Raw genomic sequence first — 17,655 nt, 5'->3', positions numbered from 1 at the left:
GCTGGAGTTTAGTAGACGAGGGGGGGGACTGGAGTTTAGTAGACGAGGGGGGGGACTGGAGTTTAGTAGACGAGGGGGGGGCTGGAGTTTAGTAGACGAGGGGGGGGGACTGGAGTTTAGTAGACGAGGGGGGGGGGACTGGAGTTTAGTAGACGAGGGGGGGGGACTGGAGTTTAGTAGACGAGGGGGGGGGGACTGGAGTTTAGTAGACGAGGGGGGGCTGGAGTTTAGTAGACGAGGGGGGGGCTGGAGTTTAGTAGACAGGGGGGGCTGGAGTTTAGTAGACAGGGGGGGGCTGGAGTTTAGTAGACGAGGGGGGGCTGGAGTTTAGTAGACGAGGGGGGGCTGGAGTTTAGTAGACGAGGGGGGGGACTGGAGTTTAGTAGACGAGGGGGGGGACTGGAGTTTAGTAGACGAGGGGGGGGGCTGGAGTTTAGTAGACGAGGGGGGGGGGACTGGAGTTTAGTAGACGAGGGGGGGGGCTGGAGTTTAGTAGACGAGGGGGGGGGGGACTGGAGTTTAGTAGACGAGGGGGGGGGACTGGAGTTTAGTAGACGAGGGGGGGGGGACTGGAGTTTAGTAGACGAGGGGGGGCTGGAGTTTAGTAGACGAGGGGGGGGCTGGAGTTTAGTAGACAGGGGGGGGCTGGAGTTTAGTAGACAGGGGGGGGCTGGAGTTTAGTAGACGAGGGGGGGCTGGAGTTTAGTAGACGAGGGGGGGGACTGGAGTTTAGTAGACGAGGGGGGGGGGGGCTGGAGTTTAGTAGACGAGGGGGGGGGGACTGGAGTTTAGTAGACGAGGGGGGGGGACTGGAGTTTAGTAGACGAGGGGGGGGGGGACTGGAGTTTAGTAGACGAGGGGGGGGGGGGACTGGAGTTTAGTAGACAGGGGAGGGGGGAGGGCGACACGACGGCTGGAGTTTAGTAGAGGGGGTGAAAATTTACATTTGCGGCCCACAAACTTAAACCTTGTTTTTTTAGCCCTTGCTAGCCTTTGAGTTTGACATGCTTGCTGTAGGTACTATATCAACTTTATGTTATTGAAGTTGTTATAGTGCCTTCAGTCCTGACAGACCTCTGGCTCTTATACCGTGACGTCACGCACGCACGTATATGCATGGCCTAAATAGTGACAAAGACTAGCGCAAGGAATATAGATATGATAATAGAAACATATAGAAACATAGAATGTGATGGCAGATAAGAACCATTCGGCCCATCTAGTCTGCCCAATAATGTGGCAAAGCAGCTGATGGCCAGTACATTTTGTAGATGCAACTTAATTCCTTTAATTACAATGTCACATTTGATTTATTAAATAAATAAATAAAAAAGGTAATACCAGTTTTTAACAAGTATCTAGTTGCCATTACTTTCTTCAACAGAGCATTGCACTTAGTTCTAACCAGGTAAGAATTATTATAGAAACTAAGCTAAACCAGGACAAACATTTTAAATAGAAGCAATCACCATGTAAATCCAGCAATTGCTCTACACTTCGAACTTCATCCAAATTTTCTATTACTGACAATTTTGTAGATCTCCCACCGGTGTTCCTACCTGTGTGATGTTGCTTTGACATTTCTCACAGAGCCCAATACTGAGGTGCTGTGATCTCATCGTGTGTACAAGGTATGTCTCCTACTGTAACACATTCAGGACTTTTTACAAATGAGGTCTTGAAATGTGTTCTCCTTGCCCCAAGATCAAAATGACAGGGTATCGTTATGTACTCTTAATGCAAACGTAACTGTTGCAGATTGAAGGGCAAAGAATTGTCCATGTTACTCGGGAACCAGAAAACTACTTGGAAACTTGCCTTGACCTTTCTCTTCCCTAAAGATACATTTACTAGAATCAATTTCTTGAAGTACCGCTGTGAATATTTTAAAGAGCAGTTCCCTGGGGATCTTGGGCACAAAGCGTTCTTTCACCTGTAAGCATATTTTTTTGTTTTGTTAAAGGCTCAGACTCTGGTTTCCAAAACCCCTCAATCAAATAATATCTGTAAGTCTAGACATTCATGTCACATTGGTCTGAGAATATCCATATCCACATCACTGGGAATGCTTTGAGCTACGTCGATGTCAGATTTGTGAACTGGATGTTTTAAAAATATGTAAAAATGCCCTATTTTCATCTTAAAGCCTATTCATTAGGTAGTTAATACAAACAATGGGTTTACTATGGGTACCTTTAAAAATTTGATAGAGGGCATAAAAATAATTAAAACTTACTATTCCAATGCCATAATTAGATTTCCACATTCAACCTCACCTAAATGTAACTACTTGTTAGTGTGGTCTTTATGTACAAAAAAAGGCAGTGTATGGACATTGCACAGAGAATGGCTGCATACTCCTGCACAAAAGGGCCCCAAAGTCTAGACACCCAGATAAGTCTTGGTGAATAGGAGAATAGCTAGAGAATAATTATTATTAATGCAATAATAGTTCAACCTAGATCTTTACTACCTTTTGTAAAGCGGATGCCAACAATTACAGAAGAATTGGGGTACCTGGACCCACTGTATCCAGTAATCCTGCTTTCTCACCTCGAATACAACTTGCCCTGAGCCATGCTGGTATTCAAAATACCAATGGTGGGCACAGAGAGTTTTAAGTGATCTTTGGCATTCTTACACAACGTCCTCAGGATTTATTTGCCATCACTGGCAGTGCATACAGATAAGAGTCTTTCCCCAAAAGAAGCAAGATTCTTTTATAGGCAATGTGTTTACGCTAATTCACTGTAGAAGTCAGGTTTATATCAATATGTGCGGTGCACAGAATGGCAAGATGTAACATGCCAGTATAGCCAGACAGCAGCACAGAATGGCAATGTTCCCTTAGGGGTGAAGCATTTAGTATTTCTTTTGCCAGTGGTTACTTTGTTAGAACTAAAAACACTACAACTTGGTCCCCTGTCTTACTATTCAAAAGCTAAAAATAGATATAAAATAACAGTTATGTAATCTTTCATTCAAATCAGGAAACGTAACAGAACATTCTGTCCCTCGCTGTTCAATACTCTCTTAGATGACCAGGTGGCTTTGCGGTTTCAATCCGAATTAACCAGTTTAAATTCAAATACCTCATGAGACGTTTCCAAGCTGCTAAGTCCTGAAAAACCTAAATTGTTCACAGCTAAAAACGGAGCAATTTATGTACCTGTACGCTGATGACACTCAGATATACCTCTCCTCCCCAAACCTCTCCCCTGCCGTCCTGCAATGTGTCACAGCTTGCCTTTCTTCCAGCTCTGATTGGGTGTCTTCCCGCTTTTTGAAACTCAATCTCTCTAAAACTGAACTCCTTGTCTTTCCTGCTCCCAATACCGATCCTCCTCTTTCGCTCTCCCTCCCTGGCACCCACATCAGTCCATCCTTGCAAGCGCACTGTCTTGGCATTATACTGGATTCTGGCCTCACATCCAGTCTGTTATGAAATCCTGTAGATCTCCAACATGGCTGGACGTGTTTGCCTGTAGCTCCTCACTATATGAGCCACAAACACATGAAAACAGCACAAATCTGGCAAAAACAAAAAGCAAAACAAAGCAAAATAAGTTTTTCAACTCTAAAAGCAACATCCCACAGTCAAGCAAACAGTGGGGAGCCCGTGTCGGACGGACCGCGGGACAGCACGTCTGAGGCCTACTGCAGCTGGCGGACCACCGGTGGTGAGACGCGGCCGATCTCCTGCCGGGGGACGCACAACACACCGCTCAGAGCTCCGTTATCTCTCCCCCCCCCCCCCCTTGGACCGGTGGGGGTTATCCCGGTCCCCACAGGGCCAGCTAAGCCGGCTCCATAAAGCCTGAAAAACAGAATCCTGTAAGCCACACGGCTCAACTAAGATGGCCGCCACTTTGAAACCCCAAAGCGACCAAACAAGCCTGATGGGACAGAGCTGGATAGAGGCCTTCGATGCAAGGTTCGAGGCAATCTGCCAGGTCTTCTGGGACCGCCTCGCCAAGCGGAGACCCACTCACACCCCTCCCGAAATGGCAACTGTGAGTACAGCAGCCACCGCTACCTGTCGCGGGCAGCCGGGGCGCCCTAGTAAAGCAAGAAAGCCGCAGGAGCGGAGAATCAGCGAAACAACCAGGCGGCAGAAGCGACGAAAGAGCACTGCTCGCCCACAGCCGACAAACGATGTCCGAGCAACAGCGACGAAGTCGCACACGAGAGGGTTAAACAGACCCCCCTCAAACCGCAAGATGTCACCTGCCCAATGTGCCATCAGTCCCGCCACAACAGACCGGAGGGGCACACCAAATACCCAACAGCTTCTCACAGCAGCCCAAATCGGAGACAGAGTGGATGAAGGACACCCACCCACACGAGACCCAGCATCAACCGCAGACCACCAAGATGGCACAGAGGGAAACTGCTGCACCTCCAGAACATGAGAGGTACACGTGGAAAGTCGGCATCGGATGAATCCCCACATCCCTGAGGTCCCAGACACTGAAACTCTTCACCCCTGAGGACACGGTTCTAACTTATGATATGATTCCATTGTACCTATACTCTCCTTAATGTGTAGCAGTTAGCAAATTGCATTTTACTAGCCAGAGTAATTTCTCTTATGTCTAAATATTCAGCATATCCACGTAAGGGTAGCCTCTAGATGAATAATTAGCCCGTCAGACAAAATTATTAATTTAGTAATGAAATATATAGTTTATGAGTAGGGGAAATGCTTACATGACGCTCTAAGGTCATAACAGACCAAGCCTGTCTATGCGGTAGACTTATTATTGAGACGGTACCTGCTTCAACGACAGAACCGACCTATCCAGATTGTGAAACCGCTATAAATACCGCAGCAGCAATACTGACATAACTGACCAACCTACCTATTTTGCCAACTCACTGATATTGCTGACACTCTACTGAACTGCCTAGTTAAGCCTATTTCACTGTATGTAGACAAGCTTTACTTGGATCAGCAACAGACCAGACTATACATAACTTAAGCCTCACTGTGGTTAAGCCTAGTTACACTCAAACCTATCCTTAAAGGCACTGTTTATTTATGCCTGACTAAAATTACATATTAAAAAAAAATGTGCATGTAAATAGTTTGCCCCGCATGTTTAGCGTGGATGATGCTTGAGGATTGCTTTTGGGGCACCTCATGCCTGCATGTACTTACTATACGCACTGCAAAAATAAAGAATATAAACTAAAAACATAGCCCGCATACGCCCCTTTCTTACACAGGATGCCACTAAGAAGCTTGAAGATGCTCTCGAAAAATCTCGCATTAATTATTGTAACGCTCTCCTAAAAGGTCTTCCCACGAGTCGTATTGCCCCGCTACAGTCTAATGAATGCTGCAGCTAGACCAGTGGCAGAACCAGAGCCTGATCTCGGGAAGGGCATTTGTAGATTGTTATAGAAATAACCCATTCACAATAACCACTACAGTTCTGTGTAGTGGTTATGGTGCCAGGAGTGCCGGGACCCCCTCCCAGAGTAAGTAGTCAAAACGTTTAAAACAGTTTGACAAATTACCTGGGGTCTGCTGGGATATGGGGCTGTAGTAGGGCAAAGGAGTAGTGGTGTGTGTGTGTATGGGGGAGGCCAATGTGTGAGTGTATGGGGGGGGGGGGCAATGTGGGAGTGTATGGGGGGGGGCAATGTGGGAGTGTATGGGGGGGGGCAATGTGGGAGTGTATGGGGGGGGCAATTTGTGGTGAGGAGGGTAGGGAGGCTTTTTTATATTAAAAAAATAAAAATTAATTTATGTCCATTTCAGGGACATTTCTCGAACCCTGGTGGTCACAGTGGTGAGAGTGAACTCTAGCCCGTAGATCCGGAGTGTTGCCGTGCTCCGTGCTCGCGAGAGAAGGAACCGGAGGAGCTGCAGGTTGAGCTCCTGAGTCCTCACTCCCTCCCTCCCCTGATGACTGCCCGCATCGTGCCTGCGGACCGTGGAGTGAGATCTCAGATCTCCCCTCCGGTCCGTGAAGGCACATTTGCAGGGCTGGTGCTTGGACAGTGACAGCCCTTCATTACCCGTCAGGGGAGATCCTCGGGGGGGCTCTCTTTGTCTTTACATTGGCTTCCTGTATCCTATAGGAATCAATTCAAGGTACTAATCCACACCTATAAAGCACTGAACAGTTGTAGCCCCTCCTATATTTCTTCACTGATCTGCAGGTATGCCCCTTCTCAGTCTCTCCGCTCTTCCATGACCTTCTCCTGTCTGCTGCTCGCACCTGTACAGCCAACTCAAGCTTGCAGGACTTCTGGCGGGCGACTCCTTTCCTTTGAAATAGCATGCCTACGACCATTAAGCCCTCCCGTAATCTTCAATCATTTCAAAAGTGCCCCAAAACCAATCTTTAGCAAAGCTTATGTGCCCTCTTCAACCTATTGTTCCGGTAAGAGTCTTATTTATTGTTAAAAATCACCCCCTTTGATAATATTGTAAAGCGCTACGGAATATGCTGGCACTATATAAATAATAATAATAATAATAATAATAATAATAATAATAATAATAATAATGTCAATATATAAAGCAAAGTGAAAAAAAAACAGTGACATTAAGTTCTCAAGAGGAAATATCCAGGAAAGTGGAGATCATGCAACATATTGCATGATCGCATTGAAAAGCATACAAAAGGTACAGGAGACTTGTGACCTCACATCAAAACAGCATTATGAACATTGAACAAAACAAACAAAAGTTAAAACAGTATAAAAAGCAAAAACAGTTGAAAAGAGAAAGTGAAAATAATCTGCAGTTTCTATTTTTTAAAACAGATTAGGTAAAATAAAGCATTATGAGTAGCAACAAAATGAAAAAATTGAGAGAGGCCTACAGCTCTTACTTTGTAAAAATGTCCCCCTGGACCAGACTGGGGCAGGTACTGAGACATGCTTTGTTGTACACGATGCCCAGGGTAGGAAGGTGATGGGGCAGATTGCTGAGGTGTACTTGGAGCATATTGTCCTGCGTGAGGTGGGTACTGCCCACTCTGGATGTACTGTTGGGCTGTATATCCCTAAGGGAAAATAAGCAAGATAGTACATATGGAATTTAGAAAGGAACAATAATAATAATAATAAAAGAAAGGCTGCCAAACTTGGGTCTCTATAGACCTTACATTAACTTCTTCCATACTGAATAAACCAGCTATTCGTCAACCTGAAATCGAATCAAGTTACAAAAACTTGATTTGCCTTCACCAACTATCCCGCAATGCTCCCGGTGTAATTAATTTGTCACCCTTTGCACTGTCACTCTAGAACCTGCTGGGAATTCAAAGTGAATTTCAAAAGCAAGGTAAAAATAGCTAAACTTAAGAAAGAACCGACTCACAATTCTTCTAATTCAGCTATTTTGAGGTTCACTTTGATACATTAGCCAGAAAGATAGGATATCAGCTTCATTATAGCAGACATTGCAATAAGTGAGGCACTGCATATGATATCATAAGTGCACATATTTTTATGCCATTTGCAAATACAGGGGTATATTTCCCAATTGTTTTATGGCACTACAAACATGAGCACTATTGTCACATTAGTTATTTAGGAATGTGAATGGTAACTTTTACAAGATTAGTCATAGTAACAACAAAAGGGAAAAAAAAGTTCTAAACAATATTATTCTACGCATTTTAGGAGCCAGCACCCAGCATGAACCAATACTACTTTACACTTGTGCATTAATCTTAATTCCGGGAGTTCACACGAGGGCACTAGTCCTACCAAGTGTGGGGGGAAATAGTGTGCATGCATGTTAGACTACATAGATTACTAAAGCATGCACAAACATGATATCATTGAAATTAAAACAGATTTATTTTTCAAAGTTCTAAAAGTTAGCAGCCCACCAATGGCTAGTGGAAATTTGAGACATACATACACACATATAGGATAAAATAGGTAGCACTTGTAGGTCATTGTCAATATGGTCTTATTGTACACAGATTGACTTGATAAACAAAGTGCAACCTATTTATCCTATATTACATATTTAATGTGGTATTGCACCCAGGCATAACCATATGCATGTATGTACAGGTACACTTTACATGTGAAAATTACAATCTGAGGCACTAAAATTTAACAATAATTACTTTACTAACCATTACAAGTCAACCTGACAGTCACTGTTTGCTATACATTTCACCAAGTTAAATTAGGCAGTTTACATTCTCACCTCATTGGAGTATGTCCTTTTTACTCCCTGACGTTGCATCTGCTGACCCTGCAGTTGCCCAGGGTAGCCATGGGGTGGTATACGTTGCCCAGTATACACAGGGCTCATTCCAGGAGCCCTGGCAGAGCTCATTCCCATCTGGGACATGCCAGAGTTGCCCATCACAGACCCTAGCCCACCAGAAGTCATTCCACTCTGAATAGAGGGTCCTCTTGGACCTGCATGGGGCAGGAACTGGCCTGCATAACCATGAGAAGGCCCAACCTGTAATGAGAAACAGAAAATAACTATCAGGATAATACCAGTGATACAAATGGGCTACAAGAAATTAAGGTAGGAGTGGAAATAAATCCATTAATGTGTAATGCAAAAGTATAAAGCATACATACTTTATGTACAGAATTGTAGGATTAGTAGTTAACAATATAAAAGAGAAGGGGAGGGTTTAAAAAAAAAAAAAAAAAAAAAAAAAAAAACGACCGCTTTTCAGCCATGAACAGGGTGCAGTTTGTAGAGAAAGTCTTTACCGCTCCATATTGGTTGAGCTCCTGGCTTTGCTTCTCCTGCAGGGCGGCCACAGTTGCAGTAGCGGTTGCTGTTGCTGTAGCCGCCGCTACAGCTGCTGCAGCTGCTGCTTGTGTAAAATCTGCTGGCCCACGGCCAGGATTTTGTGCCATTCCCATCCCACCAGTAGCTGTTGGTCCCCCAGGATAACTGGAAAGGAAAAAGAAAGAAAAAAGAAAAATTGTAACAAGCCTGAGCAACACAAACAACTTGCCAATTGTAAAATAAGCCTGAAGACGACACTAGCTGCAGAATACTTTTCCTCACTACAATCATTTTACCTTTGATATCCACTACAATACTTAGCATTTCTGTAAACATGAAGAAATAGCACAGTAATTATATGGATATTATTACGGAGACATCATAATAAGGATGGTCAATATCTATTGAAAAATGCTGCCCAACAATGGTGGTATTAATAGTGGCCAAATCTACAGAGTGAGCATGCTGTGCAGTGAGAGACTGCAAGCATTGTCTGCCTGGTCTCTGAGCGGATCACTAAAAAACCTATAATTGGCACCAAACTGACACATACTCACATCTTGCAGTGCCAAAAGCCTCCAGTAGCTCATATCGTCTCAATACTAACCCCCAAAGTATACTATATTTGCATGGACAAAAATCTGAGTTTCTTCATTATGACATCTTCACCACAGAGGTGGGCTTAGTGTACCAGGGAAATCAGTATTTTTATTAAAGCGTTTGAAAACATTTTGACAAAAAACCACAGGTACTATACTATCCATAACCTCCCAGAATCATAAATCGCAACAATAAGCTAAAGTGGTTATGGTGCTTTAGGTGTCCCTTTAAAAGATGTGATATTCTAGCAGATCTTTGAAATTAAGCTTAGAATCCTAGTAGAGAAGGAATTTTAAAGGAATGAATTGTGCCAAAATGTGTATTAATTCACACCTAAAAATATATATATTATGCAAAACAGTTAACTTCTTAAAATGTGTAAAGTTTACTCTTCAAATAGAAAGAAGTTCAACTACAGTGCATTTGTACCATTTTGTTTATGTGGTACCAAAATCATCCTTCATGTTAATGGGGAATACAAAGCCAACAATGAAAAGCTGAGCATGTATAAAAAAAGTATATTACAAAAATGCATCAAGCAAATTTATTGTGCTGAAATATGCTTGTTCCAGACAGTATGTAGCAAAGAATAGTGCCAAAATGTTGAACCGGGTTGCAAGGTGCTGGGAGGAAGCAGAAGAGAGAGTGACTGTATAATAGTAGCAGCAAGTTAGGAACTGTACTCTTGCAAAACTTTGATCAGGCGAGAGAGAGAGAGAGGTTGTGTGTGGTAACCAGAAATACAAGTTAAAATAGCGGTGTAGAGGAAATATGCTATAATAGTCTACACAAATGCTAACCTTCGATAATAAAGGTGTAATGACTTAAGTATAAGTTGTGTGAAGCAAGCACCAAGCCTGTGACTTGCTACAGCAAATGTCAACCCTGACTGAAAATTCCATAAGTAAAAATCAAGATTGATTGTAAACATATACACTCTAATACATATATCTATTCAAATAATAAATAGTACTTTTATTTTGATTATTTTTTCTTTTCGGCATAACAAATCATAACCGTTTCAGCAGTGGAATTTCACATTATTGGTAGCGTTTCATGTATACACACTCTTGTAAGCTTTTAAAACATGCCCTCCCCATTTTTGTACACAATAACTTAATATGCTACATCGAAAACACTGTTTATTTACCTGTTAGCATATGCACTGCCTCCTGGGTATCCACCTCGTCCATAAACATTTTGCTGCATATAGCCTTTTCCAGCTCCTCCTTCTGGGTACCCCTGCTGGCCGATAAACTGAGGGCTCCCCATTCCTCCAGCATTGCCTGCCAATCCTGGCATGACTCCTCCCCCAGTGGGGCCACCGCTGGGCATCATGGGATTCCCAAAGACCTGCTAGGGAAAATGTCAAGGTAGAAAAAAGGTTTACATCTTCTCACATGAAGCTTTCTTGCAGCTGGCTGTTAATCGAATATTGCTGGCTGACAGGTAAAATAATGCATGAAGCTCTACAGGTGATGAGAGGGTTAAACAATGTGATGCTAGTACAGGTCTCTGCCGGGGAGGAGGGGACTGTGCTGCTCTACCGATCCCACCTCCAATTACATCAAGTTACCTGGCTCTGCGATGTGTTGCTCAGACCCCAGACAGTTGTTACCACGGAGAGCGATCCTCCTGCTTGATTGGTGCTTTGTTGCCAAGGAACAGACTCGTATGCAAATGAACCATCACTATTAAAAGACAGAAGCAGGAGTTAGCTACATGTGCAGAGATAGCATTAAGCATGTGTACAAATAGACACAGGACAGAGCAAACACTAGCCAGAGAGTATGTATGAAGAAATAGCAGAAGAACCAGTTTATGTAGAGAGAGATGTTGGTGTGTATGCCTATAGATTAAGCAGAAAGTGATGTACATAAGCAGCAGTGTACAGGAAAAGGGTGGGGGGGTGTATGGGAATCCCATACAACTAATCTAAGCAACAAGATTCAAGACTGAGGAATGCATGCGTATGTGCACAATTTAGTATACGTATACAGCAGGTAAAATGGATAGGCAGTGTCAAATTCTCTCACCTGTGCCCTGTGCCCGGGTGTGATGGTTTCAGAGGGTTCATGGAATTCATTTGCAGGTGACTGTTTGTATAAGTGGCTGCAAAGACAAAAGATACAGAATGTAACCTGGTTTCACATCTCAGTAATTGCACCCTGCTAGTCCAGTACTGATCACCCACGCTAGTAACACAGCTTTGTCACAGCACCTCCATCCGGTCCTACAGCCCATGTTGCTACTCCTGCAAGTGATGACTAACCAGGCCTGGGTGTTGTGCAAAATACAATTTGCATTGATGTATTTATTCCACTGTAAGGGTTAACACTGGCCTTATCTACCCCTAGCCCTGCCCCATGTCACATGATTGATGCATTCTGTACACAGGACGTGGAGGTTGGCACTCTGCCCACATCTCACGCTGGTTACAGACACCCCTTGATTAACCTCCACTTTGCCAATCGGAGCAAACCTACTGCCAAGCAGACAAGACATTAAAAGACAACCATGCACCCACACACACTGCTTTACTTTTTCATCGTTATCATGCCACTGAATATGATTGGGCTCTAGTTACCCAGCTGTAAAATAATTTCCACTACTAGTGAGCTAGGCACATGCAGTACATATAGTAGGATTAAACAAGATCCTGAAATGGTGGTTGAAGGAAAACAAACATTTGCCTCGATTCTCCAACAACCACCAAGTTAAGGGTTACTGCTGTATTCCAGGTATATAACCAGACCAGTATATAATCATTCTCTATATAATGTGATGAGTATGCAAGATGAGCAAAGCTGAAAGTGCACACTTAGGAGAAGAAAGGCAGGACTGTAGAGGGCAGGCTTTAACAGTAGTCATGGGGAACAGCCAAGGTCACACTTTTATTTCAGGGGCAAATAGCCCTTCACAGATAAAAATGTCTCCAGTGTTTTCCCTAGAAAAGGGAATTATAACACATAGTGCTCATTCAAAATGTCAAGTGGTAAGAAATTCAGAGTGTAAAGCGAAAGCCAACATTAATTATTAAGATATAACATCAGCAACAGAGAATGAATTAGGCCTTAAACTGCCTGAGCGACATGGCACATTGTGTATCATGGTTAGACATCGCTGTTGTAGAGAGAAATTGAGAGTAAGAAATGCATGTACCATCACCAAATGACCAATGCACACAATGAATTTATCAAGAGGAGTGGGGGAGATCAGAGCACATGCATGAATTGAGGTGATGAGAGTGGGGTGCCAGCACTGCGGAATGAAATTTTTATGCAGTCAGAGGGGGGGGTGGGGGGGGGACAGAAGAGAAAGAGAGCACATAGGGGGCAGGAAGGAAGGAAATGAACAGGGGAGGGGAGGGGAGGGGACGGAAAAGGCAGATCATGCTGAGTGGGAGAAAGAGAGGGCAGTTAGTTTAAAAGAGGTCAGAATTGAGATATTAAAGTGACAGGTGCCATGATGTCCTTGGATAAACTAAAAATGGTTGCATAAAGAAAAATCGGAGTATATGAGGGGGCAATGGACTGAATTTCCCTGTAACGCACGTTATGTACCCGTAATCAATGTACTAGCCAGCACACAAAGCAGCAACGCAAAATATATTTTAAGGACGTATGCAAAGCCCCAAGAGAAAAAAAAAAAATAATGTACATTTATTTATAGGTTTTATGGAAACATTAATCATACAAATTCCACATTACAAGGTGGGGGCGGGGGGGGGGAGTAATTCACAGACATCAAAAGGGGAAGATGGATACAAGAGGGTAGCAATGGTGGTCAAATAGAGTATGAGGAATACTGTTGCAAGGGGCAACGTGGCATGCTTTTAACCACATCTGTAGCAGTAGTGGAAACATATCAGGAACACAGAGATGATAATAATGATAAATAAATAAAAATCTGAATCCTATATATTCAGGATTGCCATATAGACCATATTTTACTGGATGCACAATTTCATCATATTCATTGGCAGCACATGTATTGGCACTATGTACAATGCATACCCAGTAGGATTCCTGAATGATTTATCACCTGATTTACGGTCTGCACCTTTAATTTGTACATCCTACAGGGCAGCACCTTCATATACTGTCCATCAATTTGTAGAAGTAATGTGGGTCCTGGAAAAGCATGGTGAATATGGCATGTCTATGTATATTAGCATGTCAGAGCAATTTAGGAAACAAAGTGGAACTGTCACTTTAGAAGTAATGGCACATGCCAATTGCCAACTAAAAGCTGGCAATTATTTCAGCTTTTTCCATTCTGAATTCAAGGCACATCTTGGCACCCAATGCATTTTAGTCTTCATCCTATAATTTGGGGTATTCAATGCCAGGCAGCAACGGAATAAGATACACACCATATGAATACGGAGGTGCTGATCTTACGGTATTGCAGTGGGGGGAGGGAGGCAAGGTAAGGTAAAACCATTAGAACCTTTAAAGCAATTGCCCAATGCTAGCCATCACGGCTTTTTAGATTTACCAGCATGGGCATGACTTTAAAAAAAATAAAATGTCACGCAAAGTAGGCAATGTGTCGGCGGACAACACATTTCTGTACTTGTAACTAAAAGGCAAGGAATACATTACAGGGGAAAAACACAACATATTAATGTGTTCAAATTTATATTTTTGGCATCTCTCATCACCACTCAAAAAAAAAACCAACGATAAATCTGCATATCAAACTACACGGTTTTTATTTATTTATTTTCAGAAAAGAGCTCACTAGTGAAAGGGTTAATGCAGTACAGTTTGCAGAACCTGGCATTACTACACAAATCCTCCTCATGATGCTACCCCCTCCCTTTTTCCCTCCCCTCCCATCACGTCTCTGGAACATCGGGTTCTGTCTTGTTCTCTCACTCCAGGATCTATCTGTTCAACTAAAACACAAATAAATGCATGAACTCCTCCTCCCCCCCCTTCAATGGGTGAAAGTATTTGCTGTGGAAAGCTCAGCAGCCTTTAAGCCTCCTAAATTCAACCCAAGCTATGTCTGAACGAACAATATACAGCAACCAAATGAACTGCTCACACACACACACACACACACACACACCTTTCCCTGTGCCCCCTCATCATGTTAAACACTGCCCTCATTCAAGCAGACTGAAAGACTTCCACCAACGCCACCCAGCTCCAAACTAGAACAGACGCAACTCCATAGTGTGCCCTTTCCATTTTACAGTGGAGTTTCATTGCACAAATGCAAACAGATCCTCCCTAAATATACACATGCCCCTTGTGTTAAGTGAATTATTTAATTGTACACACACCACAAGCTTTACAGTGTGACACAAGAAGAGGTTACGTTAAATAAGCAGTACTTGGCAAAGTTTTAAGACGTAAGCAACCCAGTTTGCAAATTTCATTGGTTTCCATGGAGACTGTCCCTGAACTGCTCTTTAGAAATAACTCCCTATATGAGCGAGGGCAGTGTCATAGCCACATGACATCACAAACAGTCATATCCATGTGACTGACATGGACACCTGACACGCTTACAGTGATGTCATGCTGCAATGTGTTCCCTTTGCCTCCTGAATTGTAACAACATTACACACATACCATGCAAACATACATACAGTGTCTGCCTGCTGTGTAGTATCTTACAATGAACAATTCTGTGTATAGAGATTCACACAGACTAGGAAGGGATTCACAATTGTTTACATGAATAGTTCACCAAGGTCACATTGTATTGCACAATGGGAAAGTATTCAGTGTTTAAAAGGGTTACTTTAAGGATCATCATCACAAAAGCCCACTGGTCATGATGCGAGGAGCACCCTGGCTGTATTTCCTGGTAATGGTTTGCCCTCTTACCCAGGTTCCCACCAGATGCCAAGGCTTCTTTCAGTTCCTGTGGTATGCATCTGGTTTTTGTAGAGCTGCAGAGGCCGGCGCGTTTGCCATCCATAGACAGAGAGTCAGCTGATAGCACTCAGATAATGAATGACAATTCTGTGCATAGAAATACGCACTGAATTGACATGCACATGACCGCAACTTTTGTTCCAGACTGCATAATGATGCCGCTGGAGGTGGAGTTACACTTACAGCAGCAAAGGGATTAAACTCACTCTGTGCCGTGTTTTATAGGGAAATGTTGCACAAAAACACTCCAGGCACCATGACAAATTAGAAAACGTTTAAGTGGCCATGGTGCTTGGAGTAAACCTTTAACCCAAGCATTGGCACAAGTAATATTAAACATGAAAGATTCAGTGGACCTTCCACCCACTGATGAATTAATCATTAAGCATTAAAATAATACCCGAAAATAAGCTTTTTACATTTATTGAGTAGTTTGGTTTATCAGTCTAACTTTGTTTAGGATTTTGTTTCTTATGAAACAGCTCACATTGCACAGTATATGCGTGTTGGTGTGGCCACATACTCGGGCAGCCAACAGAATGTAGAAATCGAATACAAGACATGAATAAAAGAGCACTTTGCTTAGAAAATAATGGCATGTTTTACTAGCTTGACCAAGGTCTAGGTAATAAATTAAAACAGGTTAAGCTTTATATAAACTATTGAGCATTTCCATAAACCGTGTGCTCTCATGTTATTAATGTTAAGTAATTGAAGAGTTCATCCATAGTGTAACATATGGATCAGCCCCAGATAAAGAGGTAATCATAAGAGAACAGCCTACATTTGACTTTGGGGCAACTACGAGAAAAACAAACAGAAAAATAATTATTTTTTTAAATGCAGCCCCATTCACAATCATATCACACCAACCACATCACAATCCACTTCCATTCTTAAAAGTCATTTACTAAGACTGCAAGATGATTACATTAATAGTAAAATAATATAGCTACATAATATATTTATTATTCTGCTGTTACAGCAGCAAGCAAACCTCTTTATAGTAGTGGCCCGGGAGTGATTAATGATGGGAGTTATAGTTTAAACTAAAACTTGGCAAGATTTTAACATTGCAGTGCATGCAAGCAGAGTATGTAACCAAAAACACATTTATAGTGATTTTTCTAATGTAAATTATTAAGAAGTTTATCTTGGTTATCCATTAACGCGAGATTTGTCAGGAATTCAAAGTGTATTTCAAATTTAAAGGCCACAATAACTAAATTAGTCAAATTCTCCAAGACGGCTATAATTCCAATTTAATGAATTTGGTGTAAAATTCTTGACAAGTCTCTCTTTAGTGAATAACTAAATTTAAGAATACATTTTCTGCTGCAAAATTGGTATTTGCAACAGAACGTAATAAATATCAATAAAACGTATTTTTTTTTATTATTATTTTTTTTTTTAATAATAAAAGGGGGCATTCTAGGTACCATGACCACTAGAACACGCTCAGGGATCCAGCAAAAGGCTGAACCATTGAAAAAAAAACATTTTTGGGGCTATTTAATGTGAAATGGCAGTAGAGGACTACCCCTTAAACCTGACCCAGACACTTTGTTGTAGTCTGGATATTCTCACTAGCACCAGTTTACCTCTCAAAACATCCCTCTTTTATAACCTGACATCACATTAAACATTTGGTAATCTTGACCAAATTTAGATGGAATAGAATTCTAAATATTATATATTTTTCGTTACACTTAACATGGTTATAAGATTATCTTCATTGGAACTCCAATGTGATTAAAATCTCCACACAAAAAAACACAAAATGACAACTACTCTGTGGCATTGACAGGCTAATTTTGGACAAAATGTGGCAAATGTTTCTGACTGCCAAATCTTTGTTTTCCATATATGTCTGTTTTATGATGACACTGCCAACGATTACTTCTCTGAACAGCTGAATATGGCTGTGAGGTGCAAGCACTTCCCTTCTCCCCCTGGGCACCACCATGTAAGTGAACTTCCCATTTTGAGGGAGGATGTTTGCCCCTTCAATAATGTGTTTCATTACATTTAATACCACCATGAAGTCGCACGTCAAAAAGTTCTCCGCCACTGCTAATACTTCCAGCTATTCCCGTAAGAGAAGAAGAAAAATAAAATTGAACATAGGAAGTATGGGGCGATGCAACAGTATTTCTGAATTGCTGAACACCATTAATACAAACGTGCCAACTTTGGGAAAACAGGGGAATGTCAAGTATAGAGGATGATCCCATAAATACAAGCGCATCATCGCTGATGCAAGTTGTAAAATGGGCATGTCATACCAGGGAATTCGACCTACTAACTAGTAAGAAGGTCAAGCAAGGTGGACTATGTCTAGAGTGGTGCGCAAGGCTCAAGACAGGGGCCCAAAATGTTTCCTTTACTTCTCATGATACGGTTACATATTGGATTATGAGCAGC

General features: G+C 42.3%; 1 protein-coding gene across 3 annotated transcripts in view; it reads right to left on the bottom strand.

Annotated features, from left to right (window-relative positions):
• The window catches only part of ZMIZ2 (zinc finger MIZ-type containing 2), a 59,627-nt gene that overhangs the window by 20,535 nt on the left and 21,437 nt on the right, over positions 1-17,655 (bottom strand). For 2 of the 3 annotated variants that reach the window (XM_063448547.1, XM_063448548.1), the window contains exons 2-7: positions 11,371-11,446; positions 10,911-11,025; positions 10,485-10,690; positions 8,713-8,899; positions 8,186-8,449; positions 6,849-7,022 (exon numbers count right to left, since the gene is read on the bottom strand). In XM_063448547.1, the coding sequence (XP_063304617.1) occupies positions 6,849-7,022; positions 8,186-8,449; positions 8,713-8,899; positions 10,485-10,690; positions 10,911-11,025; positions 11,371-11,420 (996 nt within the window). In that variant the 5' untranslated portion in view covers positions 11,421-11,446. The remainder of the gene's footprint in view (positions 1-6,848; positions 7,023-8,185; positions 8,450-8,712; positions 8,900-10,484; positions 10,691-10,910; positions 11,026-11,370; positions 11,447-17,655) is intronic. The other variant, XM_063448549.1, reaches the window with a different exon arrangement.

The sequence above is a fragment of the Pelobates fuscus genome, chromosome 3 (assembly GCF_036172605.1).
Source record: "Pelobates fuscus isolate aPelFus1 chromosome 3, aPelFus1.pri, whole genome shotgun sequence".
NCBI lineage: Eukaryota > Metazoa > Chordata > Amphibia > Anura > Pelobatidae > Pelobates > Pelobates fuscus.
Note: the sequence above shows the minus strand (reverse complement) of the source record. Positions and strands in the feature narration are given on the sequence as shown.